Here is a 20,764-nt window from a genome sequence, read left to right as displayed (position 1 = left end):
TATGTAGTTAATATAAAAATACAAATATACGGGGTACAGTATTTATTTAGGGGCTTTGTATATTTTGTAATATATTGAGGGTTTGCAGTGTAATTTTTATATATGCAGGGAGCACAGTGATGTTTTCTTATGGGGTTACATTGAATATATGCACAGGGCACAGTCTTATGAATATCTGGTGGATGTTATTTTTGCCTGTGTCAGATGACTATTGCAGTCACTGAACAACCTTCTTTTTTTTAATCAAATACATACAAATACACAACAGTTTTTATGTTTTACAACTTTTTTGGTTTTCCCCAACTAACAGAGGTCATCCCACTGAATTACCTTCTAGTTAATGATTGCTCTCAGAATGTGTAGTGTTATAGCGTAACCGTAAATTTATAATGATTTTACTAAATTATTATGTGATTGTTTGAAAACAAACAGAACGATGCCTACTTTGTCCTGCTCACCCTTTTCTTTCCAAAGTTATGGCATATTCTGTTCTTAAAGTGTTTGCCAAATATCTTTCTCCCCAGAGGTGAAGTGGGCGGAGTTTAATGTTTTTCGGTCTATGCCCTTAAGCTGAGGCCAGTTATCTTGCCCACAGATCCCATGATGCCTTGTGTTCTCTCTCAAAGTAAAATTTAGCATTAAATCCATTTAGTTTCCCACACGTAAATCCACTGAACATTGCACTTTGCTCATACAAGATGTATATGGTATATCATATGGAGGAACATGTAATAGGTGACAGAAATCATAAGTAAAGCAGTTACATGAAGTCTATAGCCTGTACTATGTGCGCACCAAGGGTTAATAGCTTATCTGCACAGAGCTGATACTGACGATGAAAGGGTTGGGGAAGGACTGCTGCACGAGGAGAGACGAGACAGAGAAAGTTCTGTTTAATTACAGACTGGCTCCAAGGAAGGAAGCAGCACTCCAAGATAAATAGTGAATGTTTATTCCACCAGTGGTAAGAGCCTTACCACTGGTGGAATAAACATTCACTATTTATCTTGGAGTGCTGCTTCCTTCCTTGGAGTTTGTATGCATATGGAATTCTGAGTCAGTTCCTTGAAGCCTGCACCCACATTGGATTTAATCTGGTTATTCACAGTGCTGCTCCTTCTACCTATTTATTTAATTACACACTGGGGTGGAAGGACTGAAAGGGTATAGGGAAGATCTTGTACCTCACTATTCTGTGCAGGAGACATCTGTATCCATTGTCTGAGACACATCCAGCTCTGGTACATACACAGAGAGCTCTGTCACATGACCTACTCCTCTGTGAGCAGGGAGCAGCAGCCCCTCCCCTCCCATAAAACTGACATATAAACTATGGACTCACAGGGCTTATCAGCACAGGCAGAGAAAGCAGCTCCTGCAGCAATAAGATAATCTGAGGTGTATAGCAAATAAACTACTGGATATAGGTAACAATGATACTAGTCAAAGTTGTTTTTCATCCAAAGAGCTATTGATTTGTGGAAAAAAAAAACTTTACAGTTACTCTTTAAATTTATAGCTTCAACAGCGCTGACTCCTGTATGTGATGCGGTGATCCATGGAATTCTGATTACTGACACTTACATCCTTAACCAAAGCCCAAACAGCAGCAGTAATGCTAGGGAACCAGGGTAATTCCTAAAGCATCCCTGACACCTGGGTTGCCATCAGAGGGGAGATACTGGGACTCCAGTCCGGAACAATTTCACAATGAAGGGGGGCTGACCATGGAGCCCTAGTATTCCCCCCAATAGATAATCTACTGGGCCCTTCCTCCTTATACAACTGTCACCTTTTTTTCAAGAAAGCGGCATGGTGGTGGTGAAAGGAATACAAAATTGCAGTTTCCTGGCCATGTGCCGGACCAAGTCCCAGACCGGAACGCACTAAACATCCTATCCTATAAAAACTCTAGATTGTTGCAGAGGCCACTATAGCTTTAGACATATGTTTGAAATGTAAAGTAGTAGTATAAATTGAGAAACTAATGTGCATGGGGTGGGGTCCCACTAAATCTGCCAGTGCCTACTGGTGGCCTGTCTGACATTACATCACCCCTCTGTTTTCAAACCAATAGCCATGAACTAGAAGAGACGGAAGGAGTAAGGGATTACTTTATTTTTTTAAATTGTACTTTAAAGTGATGCATTTAATATTCCATGCTTTGTATTCCAAATGAGGTGAAATTGGTGAAAGAAATCCCATTCACACACATTAGTTTTTAGGGGTTGCACTGTGTGCCCCAAATGACACATCTCTTTTATAATAATAATTCTTTTATTTATATAGCGCACACAGATTACGCAGCGCTGCACAAAGCATGTCAAATCGGTCCCTGTCCCCAATGGGGCTCACAATCTAAACAACCTAACAGTATGTTTTGGAGTGTGGGAGGAAACCGGAGTACCCGGAGGAAACCACGCAAACACGGAGAGAACATACAAACTCTTTGCAGATGTTGACCTGGGTGGGATTTGAACCCAGGACTCCAGTGCTGCAAGGAAGAAGTGCTACTCACTCAGCCACCGTGCACCCTTATTCTTTGGGTCAATATGATGATGGTGGTGATACCAAATTTATATAGGTTTTATTTGGGTTTCATACATATAAAAAAAACTTAAAACCCATTGTACAAAGAAAAATGTTTTCATTTTGACATCTTCTGGTGTTAATAACTTTTTCATATTTCAGTATATGTAGCAATGTGAGGTGTAATTTTTGACGAGATGATCTGATATTTTTTTTGCTACCATTTTGGGGACTATACAATCTTTTGATCACTTTTTATTACATATTTTGCAAGTGTTGCATGTGTGGCATTTTGGACATTTGGGTGTCATTTTTTGGTAATGGTTTTTGACATCATGAATAACTGTTATTATACTTTGATGGAATGGACATTTTGGGACGGGGGGATACCTAACATGTTTACGATTTTTAACGTTTATAGATCCTTTTTTGTGCCCCTTTTTTGTTTTTGCGTTTTCATTTTTCACTCCCCTCTTTCAAAAATCTATAACTTTTATTTTTTCCATGTAAAACGCTGTGTGAGGGCTTGTTTTCTGCGTAACACATTGCACTTCATAGTTACATTATTTAATATTCTATGCTATGTACTGGGAAGCAGAAAATAAAAATTCCAAATGCAGTGAAATTTGTGAAAAAATGCAATATGCTATTTTCCTGTGGGCTTGGATTTTACAGCTTTCACTGTGCGCCTCAAATGACATGTCTTTTTTATTTTTTGGGTCGGTCCGATCACAGGGATACCAAATTTATGTAGGTTAAGTTTTTTTATTAAGTTTTTAATGCTACCTTTTTGAACTATATTGTCAGGATCGGAGGTAGTGGATCCTCTGAACTACCGCGGTCTATGACACAAGCCAACACCTGGGACCAGTGTCTAAGTGGCACCCAGTCTTCACTAGAGCCCGCCACAAAGCAGAATGGTCTTGCTCTGGTGTGGTACCACTAGGTCGTTCCACAGGCGTGACTTGTCGCGGTGGCAGCCAAGGTCGAGGTACAGGAACGGCAGGCAATCTCATAGTCGGCTATAGGCTGGAGGTCAGGACCGGCAGCACAGGAGTGAGGACACAAACAGAATCGAGGTCACAACAGAAAATCAAGATAATCGCACAGGGCATCAGGAAAGCTATGAGGCACAAAGAGGCACAAAGATCCGGCAGGGGACACAGGAAAGGGCTGGAATTTATCATGGAAGGCCGCTGGCCAAGTGCCAATTATTGGCGCGCTGGCCCTTTCAATTTTACAGAGCCGACGTGCACGCCCTAGGAGACGGGAACGAGCACGGACATCATGGGGACCGCTGCTGGAGTCGGGAAAGGTGAGTAAGCTGGCAGGCAGGCTCCGGGGGGCAGAGTAAGGCTCACGGGTGCGCCTGCAGACTGGAACTTGACCTAACTCGTTAAAAACTTTAATTTAGTTATATGTAAATTAACTGTAGAGGCTGCAGGGGCGTGTACTAGCCTGGCAGTGCACTGGGAGCTAAGGCTAGTATACGCCCCAGTAGCCTCTGCAGTTAATTTACATATTACTAAAATATAACGTTTTTTAACAAGGTATGTTAGGCTCCAGGATTATTAAATTACAGATTAGATCAGTGGCAGGCAGGAGGAATCTACACTTCTGATGGTAGGTTTCCTTTAAAGTAGTTCCTTGAAATGGAAAACAATGAAACAATGAAATGGCCAGCCTGGAGTCCTGATCTAAGCTTTCAAAAAAAAAAAAAGAAGGAAAATCCTTTGTAACAAAGCCCACAATGGACTGGAACTGCAGGAGTAGTGAGGAGGTTTAGACAGAGCTTAAAGGAGTTTGCCCATGAAGGAAAATTCGCAAATTTCAATCCCCTAGTGATGTTAACACAATAAAGATAATTTTTAACCCCTTACTTTATAATTTTACTCAGTTTTATTGCTGTTTTATTCAATGATGATTAGTGTAAAAGTGTGTGGGCGGGGACTATCAAAACGACACTTCATGATTACTCTTGTTCTGTATGCTGACAATGTGGTCAGATTATCAGGGTACATGTTTATATACACAGATCTGAGATGACGAGATCCATGACATGCATATTACACATGACAATCCCAGATCTACTGAGATTGTCTTCTGAAGACCCGAGGCTGTCTGGATTTAACCTATTCATTACAATGGGCGATTCACACGTTGTAATAAATGAGGAGGGAAATCCCCATATACTGCTATACTGTAGTATGTCAGTATATGGTAGGATCAATCAGACAACCTAGGGTTAAAGTACCCTAGGGCAGCGATGGCGAACCTATGGCATGGGTGCCAGAGGCGGCACTCCAAGCTCTTTCTGTGGGCACCTGGGCCATCGACCCAGCAAAACGGACAAGACTCAAAGAATTTTCCTGCAGTTCCAAGCAACCTTAAAGATACTGCTTTCAGTGATATTTTAAGGTGATACTTGGCTACTTGGCACTGTAGAAAGAGGGAGAATGTGTAGACAGGGCCGAATTATCTTTGGAGGACCTCCTGCTGGCCCCACGATTCTCTGTGTACAGGGGGACACTGGAAAGAAGCTTCAATGATGCAGATTTTCCTTCCGTCTTTCTACTGCGTTGCTGTCCTCAGGAGGCCAGTATGATTGAACATTGGTGAAGAACAGGGAGCAAGAAGTTACCTCTTTAATTTTTGGTTGGCAGCTTGCGATAAATGAGGGGGTTTGGGGTTGCAGTTTGGGCACTCGGTCGCTAAAAGGTTCGCCATCACTGCCCTAGGGGGTTTGAAAAATAGTAAAAATAATAAAAAGTTTTAAAAAATTATATAAAAAAAACCTAAAAGCTCAAATCACCCCCCTTTCCCTAGAAGTCATATAAATATAAATAAACAGTAAAATTTATAAACAAATTAGGTATCGCCTCATTCCAAAATGCCTGATCTATTAAAATATAATAATGTTTTTTTGCTGTGTTTAACCCCGAAACGGTAAATAGGGCTCAAAGACGAAAAGTGTCTTGGGGGCCAATTTAATAAGTTTTAATGACTATTGCTCTAACAGCTGTCATACAGGGTTTAAAGGGATCCTGTTACTCTTTTTTATGCCTCTTTCCCACATTTGTTTTTTTTTTTGGTTGTATGCTACCCCTATTGTACGGGAAACAGATAGAGCTTGCTTTCCCCTGCTCTGTCCTCAGCGTGGCTGTATGCTAGTGCAACATCCCCCATCGGGGCCTAACCTTATCTTCGGGTCTGGAGGCAGCCGGGGACCAGAATACTAGTGTGGCTAGTGATTGCGGCCTAGGGTGTGCAGATGTCACGCTGCTTGGTATGGGGGACTGGAGGGCTGTCCTACAGCCTGGCAGGTCTCCAGCAAGTGGTGTGTGCAAGAAATATGGAGGGAGAGGTTGATGTACTGTTCTCCCTGGGGCAACCCCTGAGTGTCTGTAAGATAGGTCACTGGGTAATGGATGGGGAGCCCGTGGTGTTAGACAGCCGTATCCAGGGATCAGACGAAGGCAACGTTGTGCAAATTAACTCACGGTTCTTTATTAAACAGGTAGCAGGCAACGGGCCTAAACAGTTAACAGCTGATTCTGGTACTGGAGTGGTCATGGAGAGGGTCCTAAGGAAAAGTCTGGTAGTAGATGCAGGGTGGGATGGAGCTGTGTTCAAACTGTGGAAGCTACAGCTCTGGATTAGAGCCTTCTGACTTTGTTCCTGGGATTGGGTTAAGTGTCAGTACTGAAAACTGTCTCTTCACTCAGTCCATGTGCTAAGAACTTTTGGTAAAGAGCATGTGCTCAAAGACAAGACCATATGCTCCTCCCTGCCCAGGGGTTTTATCACTTCAGTTTACAATACAGCCACATAATTGGATAATAACTTACACCCATTTAACAATCCCCTGTTCAGGCAGGATCTACAGCTGTTAATACATAATGACCAGGTCCCAGAACCTTCATAGAGGGTTCCCGACTCCCCCTAACAGCTCCTGACCTGGAGAGGGCAATATTCGCAACTTCCAGCCTGCCTATGTATTAGCAGGGCTATTGAATTAGCCTGGGCTACGGCCCGGGTGAGCATACATTAGTTTAAAAGAGGCCTAACCCTGTTAAACTAGTTAAACTACTGGCACCTTCATTAATATATGATATGTCCTTTTTAGTTTTCCCTTGTTAATGTGAATCTCACCTGTTTACCTATAAAAAATCTCCTCCAAAGTCATATGTAAATGAGCTGAGAAGAGTCATATTTTGCCTGAGATGAGTCGCTTTTAGAGGGGGAACATATTAAATAGAGGGGGGTATTATATTAAATATAAGATTCTCATCACCGGAGATAGAGGCAATAAAAGAAAAATCTGTCTCTTTTAGGATAGTGGGGGACATCCTGAAGCAATTGCTTGGACTACCTATTCAGTAAGCAGACACATAACTCTCCTCCACGTGAATATAAAAACTGTAGCACAGGCCTTGAAATGACATGCTACTGTACTACGCCCCTATGGTTATATTGCTATAAACTGCTCATGACAAATGCAGTATTGACGCCTAATCATTTACAGTAGTCTATCTCAGCAAATAGGCTTACGGTCTGCTCTTTGAACTTCAGGGACAGTAAGTTTTATTATGCTAAAGTGAAACTATTTCCCATGACCTTTATTTTTCAACTGTACAGATAACTATACCTAACAATGCATTCCTGACATGAGGCTCTATCATCAATATCTCTTTATTAACAAGAAGACCTTGCGGAGAGGAGAATTATATGTATGCGGCAGACTCCTATAGCGAAGCTACTTGTTGAGTAAGCATTGAGAAATATCATGTTTATAGGTGACTAATAGATAACAGCAGAGTGGCAGCTATGAAGCTAGAGAAGTCATTGGTGCAGTGCAGGGAGCTCAGCCTCCTCCTTGTATGAATGCTGATACAGCAAGCCTAATAAGAAGCATTAGACAAGTCTGTGCTGCAGATCCTGGACCTATCCTTATCCTGCTGCTCCTTCTGTTTCTACTCCCAAGGGGCCATGGATGCAGTGCAACAAGTCTTCAAGGGCACTTTCATACATTCAACTGCTAGATGTGCCTGTGAGGTAAAAGAGAACCACATCTTGGGTACTGGCAAGGATGGGAAAGTAAGTATAATATTCATTTATAAGAGCTCTACCTGTATGCAAGTACTAATGGTCACATGTGTGTCCACTAAGTATTATCACTTGTAAATTATTTTTGTACTTATGTTATTTTATTTGCATTTACATTTATATTTGCAAATGTAAAATTGTATCTGTTATATTAGTTTATACAATAATGTATTATATTTTGAATATTAATTATATTAAGTAAATTGCTGACTCAACAAGATCACTTGTCACTTTACATTCATTTATTAGGACTTTTATAGCGTTTTCTCTGTCTTAAAATTTAGGAGGGTAGGAAGCAATCCTCTTAACACCATCATTATAAAAGCAGTGTGTGGGCATATATAATGAATTGACTGCAGTTACGCTTCTGGTAATTTGTGGGTGGAAAGTGTTACATGTGCTGTATCAGGAAATGCTAACACTGGATCATTAGTGGCGTGACATCCAAGTAAGGGGGCGCATCTTTCCGAATTTTTGCATTATTGCTGGCAATCAAATATTAGTCTGTTAATTGGACAGTCTGGTGCTCACAAGCTCACTTTTCTGCTGTGACTTGAAGAAAGTTCAATTTGATGCTTAATGCCAGAGGAACAACTATTATGTTTATCCTGATTTGCTAATTTTAGCAATGAAGGGTAACAAATCTACTTATTCCGAGCTCAGGATAAATGTAATTGCTGCTATGGGCAAGACTGATGCTCCACTGAAGATTTGTCTATTTTGGTGTGGACATTAATATGTATTTATCATTATTTTCAAATCTCAATCCCCCAGTGATGCCAACACAATAAAGATAATTTGTAACCCTTTACTTTACAATTTTACTCAGTTTTATTGCTGTATTAGCTACTCAGTAATGGTCAGTGCCAAATTCCAGAGTGTGGGCGGGGCCTCTCTAAGCAGACACAGAGGGGCAAATTTACTTACCTGGTCCAGTCGCTATCCCCAATTTTGGACGGTCCGACGAGGATGAAGTCCGGCGCGATTCATGAAGATCGTGCGCCTGAGTTCTTGCATCCGTCGCTTCCCCGCCGAAGTGCACCGGAGTTCACCTTCTTCTTCCCAGTGATTGTAAGTGTGTGTCTTGTGACACAATTCTAAATGTTAAATCTTGCGTGTAGTCTGAATCCGTTGGGTTGTCTGACGGCCCGCCCCCCGATTTCTGTTGCGTGCAAGCCGAATGGCGATGCGCCAAAATCTGGTCGCATGCAACACAATCCCCAGCGCGATGCGGCGCAAAACGGAAATCGTTGGAAATCCCAAAGAAAATGCGCTCCGCGGACCCTTAGTATATGAGCCCCATTATGTTCCATCTAGCTCTGTGAGCTGACAATGTGGTTTGATTATCAGGGCACAGATTTATATACACTTTCATTTACCTTCTGAACATTGTACTAGTATCTGACACATAGAAATAGAGATAAGACAGATGAGAGATGATGAGATCCATGACATGCATATTACTCACAGCGACACTCTGCAGCTCTTGCTACATGCCAGCTACACACTCACTATCAGATCTGATGTGCCTGTCTCCCCCTCCCAGGATAAAGAAATTATCTGGAATGCAGGTTGGAAGGGCACCTGCAGAGGCAGCATAGAGAGAGAAATCTCAGCTCTACCACATCAGACAGAAAAGCAAAATGACTGCGACCCTAAAGTCAGAAGGTCCAGGGTCGGGTCTAGGGGCAAATGAATTTGTGTACACCAGAACTGATAGAGACGGGTTGGAATTATATCTGTGAAATGCTGTATTTTTGTTAATAACAGTGAATTAGAGAATTTGTTATTTTGATATCCTGAGTACATTTAAAAAACTTTTCTTCGTGGGAATATCCCTTAATTTTGCTCATAATATTTAGGAAAATACCAACAATTTTTGTTTTAGCTAATAATGGGTGAACTTAACTTCTAGGGGCATTGAGTATTAGGGTTTTTTTGTGTGTAGCATCAGTAAAGGCACAATGGCCCAGATTTATTAAAGCCCCTGCACCAGTTTTCTATCGGACTTTGCACATTCTTTTCAGTGCAAGCTGCTTGGACATGTATTTAGAAAGGGCCTGCGACACATTTGTGTCATAGATGCAGTACTCTGCACTGAAAGGTGCGTTCCTGTGCACAGTAGGACTGTGCAACACAATTATCATGCAGTATCCAACAGAATTGTGTTGCACGCTTTTTGTAAAAGGTGCATCAATAAAAAGTTGGTGCACTCTGTTGGAACGGTAAAGGGAGTGTCAGATTCATGAAGAACAGGGGACACAATTCCTGAATCTGTCGCCCACTACACCCTCTACAGGTTTTCCTAATTATTAATGCCTATGTGCAGGGCCCACATTAGTGGCGGATAACTGGGCATTTGCCCAGGGCATCTTGTCCTAAAGGGGCCCCTGCATGTGGACTTTTGTGGGCAGAGGATGTATTGCTCCTTTATCTCCTTCTAGTTTGATCCAACCCACAAAATAAAGAACGTTGTCAGAATTATAGTACCAGGTTAAAATGGTTGTCCTTGACTACTGATATGAAAAGAAAATCTTCAATTTATATCCATCAACCTTTCATTCTTTTTACTAGAACTGTGCTGTGCTCATATATACAGGATAGGAGTAGTTGTACTGTGTTGTACCCCTATATTCAGGATAGGAGTAGTAGTACTGTGCCCCTATATACAGAATAGTATATACAGTAGTTTCACTGTGCTGTGCCCCTATATACAGGATATGATTAGTAGTACTGTGATGTGCCCACATATATTGGATACTAGCAGTAGTACTATGCTTTGCCTATACGTACAGAATAGTATTAGTACTACATCGTGCCCCCATATACAGGTTAAGAGTCATAGTACTGTGCTCTGGCCATGTATGCAGGATAGGTGTAGTGGTGCTGTGCTGTGCCCCTATATTCAGAATAGAAGTAGTAGTACTGTGCTGTGCCCCTATATTCAGGATAGAAGTAGTAGTACTGTGCTCTACCCCTATATACAGGATAGGTGGAGTACTACTGTGCTGTGCCCCTATATACAGGATAGGAGAAGTTGTACTGCGCTGTGCCCCTATATTCAGGATAGACGTAGTAGTACCATGCTCTTCCCCTATATACAGGATATGAGTAGAAGTACTGTGCTTTGCCCATACATACTGGATAGGAGAAGTAGTACTGTGTTGTGACCCTATATACAGAATAGGACCAGTAATACTGTGCTCTGTCCATATAAACAGGTTAGAAGTTGTATAACTGCACTATGCCCATATATATAGGGCACAATTGGTAGCAGTATGCTGTACCCATGTATGCAGGGTAGGGGTAGTTGTAATAGCTTAATGTAGGATAGGTGAAGTAGGATAGGTGAAGTAGGATAGGGGTAGTTGCAATAGCTTAATGTAGGATAGGTGAAGTAGTGATGATATATTCCAAAAGAAGGAAAATATACAAAGAAGATATAGACAAAACCGCGGAAGGAAAACAGCAGGGCTGTACTAGTCACTGTATACTGCTCTATCACTTTCCCAGGGAAACAGAGTTCAAAGCTTGTCAGTGGGCCCCTCAAAGTCTGGGGGGCTCAGAGTCACCATCCCCTTTGCCTCCCTGGTAGCTACTCCTCTGTGATTACTTACATAGGGTTAAATAAGAGGAACTTATTCAGTGTGTGAAATAAAGACCATGTGGAGGCCAAGGTTTTATGGAGCAAACTCTACTCTAGGATTAGGACTCTGCTTTTAATACCCTGTTTGGCTCTCGGCTTTTAATCCACAGTATGTTAATTATTAAGGGGTCAAACTTCAACCTTTACAATACAACAGCTGAACTCCACTCACTTTCTGTCCCCGGCCTAAAGGAGGAGAAAGAACATGGCCTGTTTTGCCTTAGAATTACAACTAGCCAGTCAAGAGACTATTTTAAAAGCTCATATGAGAGAGTTTTTGTAAAACATATTTGAATATTATCCTTTTATTCTAAATTTGTTCCAAAGTGGATACAAAATCAGTAATTTTAAAGAAAAACCTCAATGTTAAAAGAAAGGTTACTGTGCTCCTCTAGTTTGGTTAAAAATTAACTTTAATCTTTATGTAGTAGTAGTGTAATGAAGTGAAAGTGCATTGAGGGGCATCACCAGAGCCCTTCTGATCTATGGGGCTCTGGCTCTCTAGTTCATCCCTTCTCTCTCTGCACATAGTATGTGTTCTGTGTTGCAAGCGAGATTACAGCAGGCAAAGAAAGGGGGAGAGTGCAGAGGGAGCAGGGAGGATGGGAGAGAGCCAGAGCCCCGGAGACCAGAGGGGTCTGGTAATGCCTCTAAGAGTCCTTCCACTTCATTTATATAAAGATTGCATTTATAACTAAAATACATAAGCAAAGCTCGTAATAAATTTACTGTATATATTCGTGTATAATCCAAGTTTTTCGGCACAAAAATGTGCTGAAAAACCTCACCTTGGCTGAAACATGAGTCAATTAAAAAAAAAAAAACTTACATACGCACCCTCTGGTGCCCTGATGCTTGGCGCAGCTCCCCGATCCCTGGTGCGGCCTGGTGGCTCTTCTTCTGTCTTCTGTGCTGTATTAGCCGGCAGAGACCCCTCTAGCAATCTGCCGGCCAGTGATGACATCATAGAGTGCGCCGGCCGGCAGATGGCGTGGACGCGTCTCTGCCGGCTGTTACAGCAAAGAGTAGAAAGAAGAGGATCCCCCAGGAGCCGCGACGAGGATCAGAAGCCCCGTATGGGGCTTGCTGGCTGTATACTATATGGGGCTTGCTGTATACTACATGGGGCTGGCTGGCTGTATACTACTGGGGCTGGCTATATACTACTGAGGGCTGGCTGTATACTATATGGGGCTGTCTGGCTGTATACTACTGGGGGCTGGCTGGTTGTATACTACATGGGGCTGGCTGTATACTACATAGGGGCTGGCTTAATATATACTACTGGTGGCTGGCTGGCTATATAATACTACGGGCGGGCTGGCTATCTACTACTCGGGTCGGCTTATACTCAAGTATATACAGTATAACTGTATTCACCCTTTTGGGAGCTACTCAACAGCATTAAGGCAAAACGAAAGAGGGAAATGCGGCACTCACCGGAATGATGTAAAAAACACTTCTTTATTTTGATAGAGGTACAGGACAGAGTGAGGAACTGCCTCGCCAAGGCGCCGGGCCGTTTCGCGTGTACACACGCTTTCTCAAGCCTTTGTGAGGCAGCTCCTCACTCTGTCCTGTACCTCTATCAAAATAAAGAAGTGTTTTTTAAATCATTCCAGTGAGTGCCGCATTTCCCTCTTTCATTTTGTCTCATTCGTCTGCATATATTGTACGTGCACCTTGGACTGCTTTGATTTCCTTAATGTCTCCTGCCTTTGGTCTGCAGAAGGTGTTTGTTAATTTTGGTGTGAGCAGTGCCGGCCATTGAACTTTCTTTTTCTCCTCTCCCTCCTGAATTGCATCAACAGCATTAAAGGAAACCTACCATTTAGAATGGTAGGGGTAAGCTGTAAGTACCGAGCACCAGCTCAGGGTGAGCTGGTGCAGGTACTTACTTTCGTTAGTGTTATAAACCGCGGTATCGCGGTTTTAACACTTTTTAAACTTTAGAGCAGAAGACACTTTGGCGCTGCCTACATAGGAAATACCGGAGATGTTGCACGCGCACGGTGGCGCGCAGCGCCGAAGCCTCTTCTGCTCTGAAGTTTAAAAAGTGTTAAAACCGCGATACCGCGATTTATAACACTAACTAAAGTAAGTACCGGCACCAGCTCACCCTGTTAATACAGTTTATGAGGTAGATTTGGTGAACTTTTTGTAAATCTTCTACAATGGGGTACATTTACAAAGGGCTTTGCGCCAGTTTTCTGTCTGACTTTCCATATTCTTTCTAGTGTAAACTGCTCGCACGTGACCGTTTTGTCACTGCACTGGGTACCATGCAACACAAATTAGGGTGTGTTCCGGTGCTCAGTTGGACCATGCTCCAGATTTAACATGCAAAGTCCAACAGAATTGTGTTGCACGCCCCATGTTAAAGATAGACCAGAAAAAGTGTGGCACTCTGTCGGACCAGTTCAGCCGCACCCTGCATAAAAACACTGGCAAGCCACACTTAGTACAGTTTTCACTAATCTTAGTAAATGTGCCCCAATATCTTTCCTAAAGATGTCTTTTCACTTCAAATTCTCAGTGAAGAATCAGGGTTAATATAAAGTATTATACCTCCCACAGATGAAGAAAGAAATTGCCACGGCTAATGTTTCAATGCATAAGTACACAGACAAAAGAAATCTACATTACATTCTGTTCTACAGCTCTGCAAACAGAACTACCAATATTGATTTCCTTCTGGCACATTTTAATTATGTGTTAGTTCTATACCGTTATATCAAAGTTCTTATCTAACTTAATCTAAAACCACTTTTTACTGAATACTGAAATGAGAGAGAAGTTCACACTTATTAGTCTTAGGTTGTTTTGAAGCAATCGCATGAGAGCCGTTTCAGATTAACAGGAGAAATTTCTGCCACAAATTGGGGGGGAATTGCTAATTCTGTCGCAACCTTGACATTCGGCATCTGAAATTAGACTACGGAAAGCATAACCCGATGTATTAAAGTAGCGCACGGCTGTAAGTAATTAATGCGCAGACGGAACTAATCAGTCGGGCGCCATAAAAATGCCGACACAAATGAAATGTGCGCCAAAATCTTACATAGACTGAGCCTTTTTTTTTCATTTTGATTTCAGACCATTTTTTTCCTGGTCTGTTTTTCGCCTAAAAATGACAACAAACGCCACATAAATATAGGCCTTGCCTACTTGCGCAAAAAAAGACTGATGAGTCTGGGTAGTCAGAAACAACTGTTCTTATAATACATAATACATCTGCCCCATTTGCTGTGTGTGAATATATCCTCAAAAAACTGATCTCAAGTGTTATTAAGAAACATGGACCTGCAAATTATTCTGCAGATTAGAGGGGAATGGAAGTTTACCAGCTTGTTTGTTCCCTGAAGTCCCAGACACAGGGCACATTCACATGACTGAAAGGGAGACTAAAAGGGGCACTATATAAGCTTTCCAGACATAAATTCAATGGCAGATATTTATCAAAAATGTGGAGAGTGCAGACAAAATTGTGACACACGTCAGTAATAATTGTGCTGCAAACTCTGATTAAGCAGTTACACTGTGCAGCCGTGACATAAAACTGGCACACTTTATAAATACATGGTGCAAACACTTAAATAAATGGGGCCAAATGTTTCTCAATAATCTGTGATTTAAGATAATGGGGCACATTTACTTACCCGGTCCAGTCGCGATCCAGCGGCGCGTTCTCTGCTCTGGATTCGGGTCCGGCCGGGATTTATGAATGTAGTTCTTCCGCCGTCCACCAGGTGGCGCTGCTGCGCTGAAAGTCATCTCATCGCGCCGGAATGCACCACCTCGGACCAGGTGAAGGTAAGCGCTCCCCAAGCGACACTTTTTCGGTTTTTAAATGCGGCGGTTTTTCCGAATACGTCGGGTTTTCGTTCGGCCACGCCCCCCGATTTCCGTCGCGCGCATGCCGGCGCCGATGCGCCACAATCCGATCGCGTGCGCCACAATCCCGGGGCAATTCAGGTACAATCGGCGCAAATTGGAAATATTCGGGTAACACGTCGGGAAAACGCGAATCGGGCCCTTAGTAAATGACCCCCAATTTCTTTTTGTTAGTGTCCGGGTGTTAATTGTGGGGTTGTTTCAGAGCTGGTAGATTTTTTCCTTCATTTTACTGAAATAAAATATGCTTAAAAATTGCCTTCTATTGTCTCTGGTAATGGACAGTGCACTTCTTTATCTACAGGATGACACTTAACCTTGACCCTAAAAATTCTGTCACTTTTTCATGGACAAATAAAAGAAAGTCACAAGACTGTCATCTGTCCTTGCTAAAATGTCAGGAGAATTGAAGCGTCTCTCACAAGACCTGGTACACAAGACAGCTATGAGTCACCTTCCAATGGCACACTTGTTAAAGGGGTTGTGCACTTTTAGCATGGTTTGTGTATGGTCAATTTTCCTAAATACTTTCTGTATCATTTCCTCGCGGTTTTCTATATCTCTGCTTGCTGTCCTTCTTTAGAAAGTTGCTATGTTTACTTCCAGTGGATAGAAATCTGTCCCTGGTCTTGTGTTGCACATGCTGGTGCACGAGCCATTATTATCACACAGCTCTGATTTCTCTATGTGATACTGATGGCTCATGTTCTATCTTCTGGAAGTAAACAAAGAAACTTCAAAGAAGGACAGCAAGCAGAGATCTAGAAATCCATGAGTAATTGGTGCAAAAAGAATATTGGCAAACTGGATAACTTTTATGTACCCAAACAGCACCAATTATTTGCTGACATATGCCTTCATTGGCTCAGATATTTAGTATTGCAATTCATGATGTTAAAATAAAAATCATCCGTTTGACAAATCGTAAAATATAACCTGAAATACTTAAAATACTAAGTATATACATGCTGAGTAAGTAAATATACAGTATAGTTTGGGGGGAAAGATTCAGTTATTTGTCCATCTACCCCCTCTAGACCAGGCCCTTTTATGTTTCTCACTGCACTCCTAAAGCAGATTTTATTTTTTTTTCTTTTGCAAAGCCATATGAGGACTTGTTTTCTGTTGGATAAATTATATTTCCTAGTAGTAGAATTTACTACTGGGAAAAGGGAAATTGTTTCCAAATGCAGTGTAATGATTTAATACAACAAATGATATTTCCCCTCTGGACCACATGACATCTCCCCTTTATTCTGTGGGTCAGTACAAACACTTGAGATACCAAATTTGCATTTCTGTGTTATATTTTAGTACTTCTTCTTAATTCTTTATATCAACATGTTCAGAGACCTTTTACTTTTTAGTGTTCTGTGTATGGAGCTGTGTAAGAGTTAATATTAGGGCCATTTGACATTTTTATAGATGCCATTATATAATATAATTTTATTTACTTTTTGTTTGGCCCTTAGGATACTTGAAACCCAGGAGGTTTGATTGCTTATACAATATGCAGCATTTTATATTGCTAATAGACAACTTCACTCTAACAGCATAATCAGAGGTTCCCAGCTGTAAGGGAAACTGATCGGCACCCCTTCCTTCAATAACATCAAAGTGGGCAATGATTGCTGCCAAGTAGGGAGTACTGTCAATAAAGTCATTTAGATGATAAACACCTGTGATCGTGCTAGTACTGATCACAGGTTAATGTTGAGATTAATATCGCCGCTCCTTCTATGCTGAGAAGTCAAGGGAGTGGTCCTCAAGAAAGATATCCTCACTTCTGTGACTCTACTATACCGATCGCTGTCAATCACTTAAGGTACCGTCTCCTTGACTTCTTAGAATACAAATAAAAAAGGAAGACTGACTGATGATTTTGAAAATTCCCCACTAAACATTATTTCAGTGTGATCATGATATGCTGTCTACAGATTATACTGTATTTTCCATTTGACAAGCTCCTTTTGAAGGGGTCACCCCAAAACTAGGCTTCTTTCTTCCAAAGACAGTCCCACAGCTTGTGTGAAGTACTGAAACTGATTTTATTTCAAAAGCATTGTGGGATGTTCATACAGATTTATTAGATAACAATGCTCTGGAGGAGAATATGTCTGTTCAAAAATCAAACCTGTGAGACCTGTGTTTGAGAACATGGAGATTTGGTAAGAGAGCTGTTTTGTCTAAGTGAATATTACTGTTCAAGATTTAACTATTCATTGGGTTGTATTTCTACTCTATAGCTACTCCAAAGTGACAGCGGCTTCTTCACTCCTCCTCCGATTAGTCCACTACTTGTCTGGGCCATTAGTGTAGGTGGACAGCCATGTGTTGGTTACCAGTTGTGCCACATATATTCCAATTATAAATGATGGATTAAATAGTACTCTATGAGATGTTCAGAGCTTTGGTTTTTTAAAAATTACAACCCCTTACTACACTTATGCCACACCTTTATCCCTTACCTGTCTGGTGTTTTCTTTGGTTTTCAAGGAATCAATACTTTTGCAACTAGGGAGGAAGGTATCATGTTAAGTTCAGGAGAAGCAGAGATCGTCGAAACCCAAAATTAAAAATTCTGTTCTGGAGCGGAATCAACCACAAGTCCAGAACTGTTTAAGTGCCACCGATAAAGTAACAGGCAGCATTTAAATGGATGCTGCACCACCATTTTGGGGAGGATTGCCCCCCCCTTCCCAACGCCAAGAAAACCTGCGTGCATGTGCCAAATTGATTTGAATGTCATGGGTTACTTTGCTGGCAGTATTTAAATAGTTAACTCCTGCATTCAGTGCCAGCACCCATGGTGGGTGTTAGGGACGGGGTGGTTGAGCTTGACCCGGACATGGACATCTAAGAAATCTGACTTCAGTCCTGTGGGACCCTTACTGGCAAAATTCAGGATGAACTCCAACTTTGCAGTTCAGGTCCGCACATCCTATTTGCAACCCATTTTTAATTTTTTTTCAGATAGCTGTCGGCTAAATGCTCACTGCAGTTACAGCAAACCCTCCCCCATCGTCTCAACATACATAGATAGGTCAATGTGCATATTTTAAAAAATGTTTACCATTTATTTAGTGTTCATCCAGATGTTCTCAGTCCTATGCATTTCTATGATTATCTGCTTATCTGAGATAATCATATCAGAACTAATCAAAAATGATCAAAATACAATATTTTTATTGCAGATTTTGTTCTTTGAAGATGCTCATACACAATCAAGATTGGCTCAGAAGTGGGGATTTGATGAAAGCAACATTCAGGCACTTGGCAAGAAGTAAATACCATTTGTGTGTTGTGTTGACTATACAGGCGGTCCCCTACTTAAGGACACCCGACTTACAGACAACCCATAGTTACAGACGGACCCCTCTGCCCACTGTGACCTCTGGTGAAGCTCTCTGAATGCTTTACTATAGTCCCAGACTGCAATGATCAGCTGTAAGATGTCTGTAATGAAGCTTTATTGATAATCCTTGGTCCAATTACACCAAAAATTTTGAAACTCCAATTGTCACTGGGGCAAAAGAAAAAAAATTGTCTAGAACTGCCATTATAAAATATACAGTTTCGACTTACATACAAATTCAACTTAAGAACAAACCTCCAGACCCTATCTTGTATGTAACCCGGGGACTGCCTGTAATAGTTATGTAACAGTGATTGCTATGTAACCGTACATAGAGACATGCGGATAATTCAGAAATAAGAAGTGCTCTCATAAAAGGCACAATAAGTATAGCAATGGCTAAACAGAGCTTGAATAAATAAATCTGAGTCTCACTATAACATTTACATACGTTAATGTACCACTGGCCAAAAAAAGAACTAGTTTCTCGCGCATTCTCTGATTTTGTCTCCCTTATGTCTGTTAACTGGATATTTCCTGTCATTTCATGGTCCTGTATCTGTCACATGCAGAAACCGCATGTGTGCCATCCTTTCTTTTTAGTTTTTAAAAATTCCATGTTTCTATTATTGCTTATCTCTATGTAGTCTCCACACTTGATTTTGACTAACAATAACTTATGCGAATAAACAGCTGGAAAAACAAAGATGTGAATCAGCCCAAATATGGTCAAAATAACATGTTTCACAGAAGTTTTCATTCAGACTTTGCAAATTTTATTATTGCAATTTAGACTGGGTTGTACAACCCCACCTAAGTAAGACTTCCTGGCCACAATCTTTGGACCGTCATTTGCACACATCAGCATTTACACTGTCATTGTCAGGTGAGCAGCGCTCCCGTGCCATTAACAATAGAAAAAGACTGACTGAGGCTAATTTCCCAGGGACTTATGAAAACGGCCGTACCATACCATTTTGTTATGGGTTACATATGGCCACATTTCAATGGACAATACGTCCAACCATTTATATTGCCGTTTTTGACACAATAGCGTACAGTACCATATACTAGCCGTATAAAAATATGGAGCATGTCCTATTTTCTCCCCTATGCCCTAGAAGTCTATGGGGACATATAAAATACATGTTACATACGTGATACATACGGATGAAAAATGTTACGTATATACGGGCTGATACAGCCCGAAAATACGGGATTGGAGAAATCATACGGTCATGTGAATGTAGGCGGAGACGCATAGGATCTGCTCTATCTTTTGTCACATGGACACTTGGCTCCATGGAATGCATGGACATGTGCATGAGCCACTGATAGTAAATTGGGACCTGTGCTACCTGCTGAAACAGCGACTATCACACGTCCCCATTTCACATTCATGTGCAGGAGCCTAAAAGGAAGCTGTATAGGATTGGATAAAAGATCCTCCATGAGTTAAAAAGCAAAAGATGGGCAGCACTCTGTACGTGTGAAGCGGTTTACATGAAATAACACATGAAATAAAAGAGACCACAATTTTTACACCTGACATCCAGAGTGATGCTCTTCTTTTGCTTGATATAATCCTGATCCTATGTCTGGAGTGCTGCTATTTTTCTAAGTATTTTTTGAGGACTTGTTGCCAATCCATCCTATAGCATGCACCCTATTTTTCTCTTTTCTTTTTCCACTGGACTAGTATTGCTTGACTTTATCTTATGTTTGTTTGTATATATACGTAACGTAAGAGCAGTTGGTTCATGTGGATAAAGAAAAGGGTACCTGCCTAAAACCCTGTGTAAAATAAAAGGTTATAAATTCATTTGAACTAATACTGGAAAATAAGTTTTCCTAGATAAACCTCTTTTGCTACCTTATAAGGCAGCGCCCCTTACCATCAATAAACTTCTAATCCTAATGACATAATGTGGGATTAAAGCCAAACCAGTATACCTGTTCCACAAGGAACAGATTCTCAACTATAGACAGCACAGACTCAGCATGGTTATATCTCTTCAGTACAGTGTAGGCAACCATTTCGAAAAAGTGCTGTCTGTTCCTTCTGGAAAACTTATTTGCATGTTTCCCAGAGTCCCATAGTGGAGCATCAATGGCGAAGTCTCCACACGTCTGCAAGGTGGCCTTAATTGACAAACTCTCCATAAAGATTACTCTCTAATTCTTATATATATATATATATATATATATATATATATATATATATATATAAATAT

At 41.2% G+C, this 20,764-nt stretch overlaps 1 protein-coding gene across 1 annotated transcript in view; it reads left to right on the top strand.

Annotated features, from left to right (window-relative positions):
- Nucleotides 1-7,378: 7,378 nt before the first annotated feature.
- GDA (guanine deaminase) overlaps nt 7,379-20,764 on the top strand; it is a 35,338-nt gene continuing 21,952 nt past the window's right edge. Inside the window, exons 1-2 of the mRNA XM_072150959.1 lie at nt 7,379-7,626; nt 18,370-18,458. Coding sequence (XP_072007060.1) covers nt 7,519-7,626; nt 18,370-18,458 — 197 coding nt within the window. The 5' untranslated portion in view covers nt 7,379-7,518. The remainder of the gene's footprint in view (nt 7,627-18,369; nt 18,459-20,764) is intronic.

This window comes from Engystomops pustulosus, chromosome 1, assembly GCF_040894005.1.
Source record: "Engystomops pustulosus chromosome 1, aEngPut4.maternal, whole genome shotgun sequence".
NCBI classification, from domain to species: Eukaryota; Metazoa; Chordata; class Amphibia; order Anura; family Leptodactylidae; genus Engystomops; species Engystomops pustulosus.
Note: the sequence above shows the minus strand (reverse complement) of the source record. Positions and strands in the feature narration are given on the sequence as shown.